General features: G+C 35.7%; 1 protein-coding gene across 1 annotated transcript in view; it reads right to left on the reverse strand.

Annotated features, from left to right (window-relative positions):
* Window positions 1-3,741, reverse strand: part of sbf2 (SET binding factor 2) — a 143,150-nt gene that overhangs the window by 85,372 nt on the left and 54,037 nt on the right. The window contains exon 6 of the mRNA XM_016521593.1: window positions 1,192-1,297. Within this exon, the coding sequence (XP_016377079.1) occupies window positions 1,192-1,297 (106 nt within the window). The remainder of the gene's footprint in view (window positions 1-1,191; window positions 1,298-3,741) is intronic.

Consider the following 3,741-nt stretch of genomic DNA (forward strand, 5'->3'; position numbering starts at 1 on the left):
GACACTGAAGACTGGAGGAATGATGCTGAAAATACAGCTGCGCATCACAGAAATAAATAGGATTTTAATGTATATTAAAATAGAAAAACATTATTTTACATCGTAATAATATTTTACAATATTAAATTTTTTCCTGCATTTTTGATCAAATAAATGCAGCCTTGATGAGCCTAAGAAACTCCTGTAAAAACATTAAAAATCGTTCTGATCCCAAACCAATCTCAAAGTAAAAGGCGGTACTAAAGTCTGATTTTGTGGTGGATGTGTTCAAATTTGATCATCTTAATTCAAGTGATGAAGGATTTTGAAAGTCTAGTGTTGAGCACTACTGTAAGGTTAACCCTGCATGGTGTAAATGTTTGAAAACTATTAACAGTTGCAAATAAACATTCATCACAAATTTAGAAAAGTAATCAAAAAGTAATCAGTTACATTACTTTAATAAAGTAATTGAAAAAGTTACACTACTATTACATTTTAAATAGGGTAACTTGTAATATGTAACCTATTACAATTCCAAAGTAACCTTCCCAACACTGGTTATAATGTAATGATCGAGGCTCTGGACTCTGAGCATAACATTTTTTCTATAACAAACTATAAAATATTTTCTATAAAAACATTAATGCCCTGGCAGTGGCAAATAGCTTTGGTTTTATATTTAATTTGATTACATTAATGTTATAAGTTGAGATTTACAAGAAATATTTTAACTGCTACTATGTAAAAGGAATACTGCTGTAAAAAAGCACCTTAATTGTTTAAAGTGTTTGCAAACCAAATAATATTGCACTTTTGTTCATATAGCAGTACTTTTAAATGAAAAAGTGCACAATACACTACTTCTGAATTCATTATTGAATTTTGTGCATAACTATGCGATTAATCGCGATGAAAAAATTTAATTGTTGCCCAGCACTAAAATATATATATAAATATTTTAGTGCTGGACAACAATTGCCTCTGTTTTCCTCTATTATTCTCATATGACTCCTCTGTACAAAAACATGTTTACAGGAAGGGACATTAAGCGGAACTATAAAGGACAGGAGATATCTGCATAAATATGGAAAAGATAAAAAAAATGCGTCAGAGACTAGTTAAGAACTGACATGGAAGAAGTATCCTATACAATATTCACTGTATACAGTATACTACTGGTCTACACCAATAAAAGTCACAGATACCCACCTAACTGCTGGAAGAGGAGCGCTACACTTTTACCGCTGACTGGCAGAGTGTCATTGAGTGGGGTCTGGATGAGCTGCCGGTCCCCTGCTCCCAGTGAAAAGAGCTTCTGAAAACATCAACACAAACATTCTGGTCTGGACAAATGCATAATGTAAATACATTAACAATGAATACCAAATAACACCTCAGAGCTACACAAAAAGTACAATACAGGCTGAAGCATATTAAAAATAAACATTTTTAATTATTAATTTTATCATTTAATTTATTAATGTTTAACTGACATTCATTTAAAATGTTAAGGTTATATGTTTCTACAGTAACACTTTATTTTAAAAGGGTCATATGATGCTGCTAAAAAGAACATTATTTTGTGTATTTGGTGTAATGAAATGTGTTTATGCGGTTTAAGGTAAAAAAAACCACATTATTTTCCACATACTGTACATTATTGTTTCTCCTCTATGCCCCGCCTTTATGAAACGTGTCGATTTTTACAAAGCTCATCGGTCTGAAAAAGCGAGGTGTGCTCTGTACTGAAAAGAAAAATGTAACTGAAGGTGCAGTTCAGGACAGAACTTTTAATTATTTTGCATGTTCCAAACCTAAGGATGTAAACCTTTTTATGCGAGGTCCACACAAAAAATAGGGTTGACCATGTTTCAGAATTTGTTGTGGGTGTATGAGTGTGAGATTTCCCTGACTGAAATTTTTTTCCCAGTCCACCCCTCATGGACAAATCTTCCCAGATAGTGACGTAGGTATGTGGGGGCGTGTTAGAACGAGCCGTTTTAGGTAGGTGTGGTTGACTCTTAACTTTTATAAAGAATATCTCTTTGGATTTGAGACTTTAGTCTTTGCAACTTTACAGATCTTCTTTATGCACCAAGAGCTTGTAACACTTCAAAGAGAAAGGAAAAATTGAAATCGCATCATATGACCCCTTTAAGGACTAATTCTCACTATTAACAAGTTGTTATTACTATTAGCATGCATATTGCTACCATATTGGCTGTTTATTAGTACTTATAAAGCACATATCAATGCCTTATTCTACATGACTATATTTTAGATCCCTTAGAGCCTAAAACTAACAGATACCTTACTAACTATTAATTAAGCAGCAAATTAGGAGTTTATCCAGGCAAAAGTTGTAGTTAATAGTAGGGCTGGGTACCTAAACCCGGTGCCAATATGCCGAATCAGAACGCAGATTTTGGTGCCTCATTTCGGTACCACTTAAATGCCTGAGCGATCGATTGAAATATGTGTCCTGGTTCTCCGAAATGGACGTAAGAAGCATGGGCGTTGCTAGGCTCTTCAATCTGCAGACCGCAGCGGCGCAGCGTGAGCGGACTCAAACAGAAACAGAGGACACAAGGTGTGTGTTTATCGATAGATTGTTATAATATCTGTATCTGTGCAGTTCTTTGTCATAAATACAGTTTACAAACGATCACGAGGGAGCAATCGGTTTCCCATCTACAGTAAAGTTTTCGCTGCGTTCACCCCTCATCACACCACAGCTGTTTCCTCCAGCAAATCGATACCCAACCCTAGTTAATAGTTAGCTAATAGTGAGAATTGGTCCCCAAACTAAAGTGTGTCCATTTCTACAAATCAAGCGTAGTTTTAGTTCTGTCAGGTCACGTCAGTCAAGCTCGCATCAGCTGACTCTCAGCTGATTCATGTCTACCTATAGGGATCCGACGCCTATCATAGCATCCATATATATGGTCCTTTAGTATTATCAGCAGCTTTCGCATTGCTCAATAGCTAATTGCCGTCCTCCATCCCCAGCTCCTCCTCTCGTCCAGTCAGGATTTGGCCTTTTGATTCCCCTTTGAATCAGACTCATTTAAAAAATGTGTACATTAAATTATTGAACATTAATGATATCTGCAATACATTTATGTTGGTTCTGCTCTGTTTACCCTAGGGTGGTTATCGCTGCTCTCCCTGCTCTTATCCAAGCTAGGCTCCCGTCAGTTTTGTGTTCTACACGTGATTCAAATGCTCTGCTCTCCACCCAAATATAAAAGCTGCTGTCGGTTAACGAAGATTTGACGAATGAACGCGCGGCACGATTGGACTCTTGTCGTGTCAGAAAGTGATAAGACTTTCAGTTTTATGGACGTCGCCATCTTTGATTTTACTTTGGTCACTTTCCCTATGGTTACTAGTAAGGAATACGGGCTTGACTCCCGTTGCATGTTCATACAGACAGTATTCTAAACACAACTGTATGCTGCTGTGTGAACGGGACATTTCGAGACTCACACCTGTAAAGAGAATGCGGTTGTCAATCCCAAAACCTGACAGTGTGAGCGTAGCCTTAATGTGCTGGCAACTGTGATGAGTTCTAAAAAAAAACATTGTTGCAGCTCAGTTTCCAAAATTGGGTGAACTGGGAAGTTAAAGGATCTGTCAAGTTCAAAATCTAATAATATATATACATTTTATTGTATATATATATATATATATATATATATATATATATATATATTTTTATATATACCAAATAATATATTTTTTATTTTTTATATATAT

The sequence above is a fragment of the Sinocyclocheilus rhinocerous genome, unplaced genomic scaffold (assembly GCF_001515625.1).
Source record: "Sinocyclocheilus rhinocerous isolate Xijiao unplaced genomic scaffold, SAMN03320098_v1.1 scaffold539, whole genome shotgun sequence".
Lineage (NCBI taxonomy): Eukaryota > Metazoa > Chordata > Actinopteri > Cypriniformes > Cyprinidae > Sinocyclocheilus > Sinocyclocheilus rhinocerous.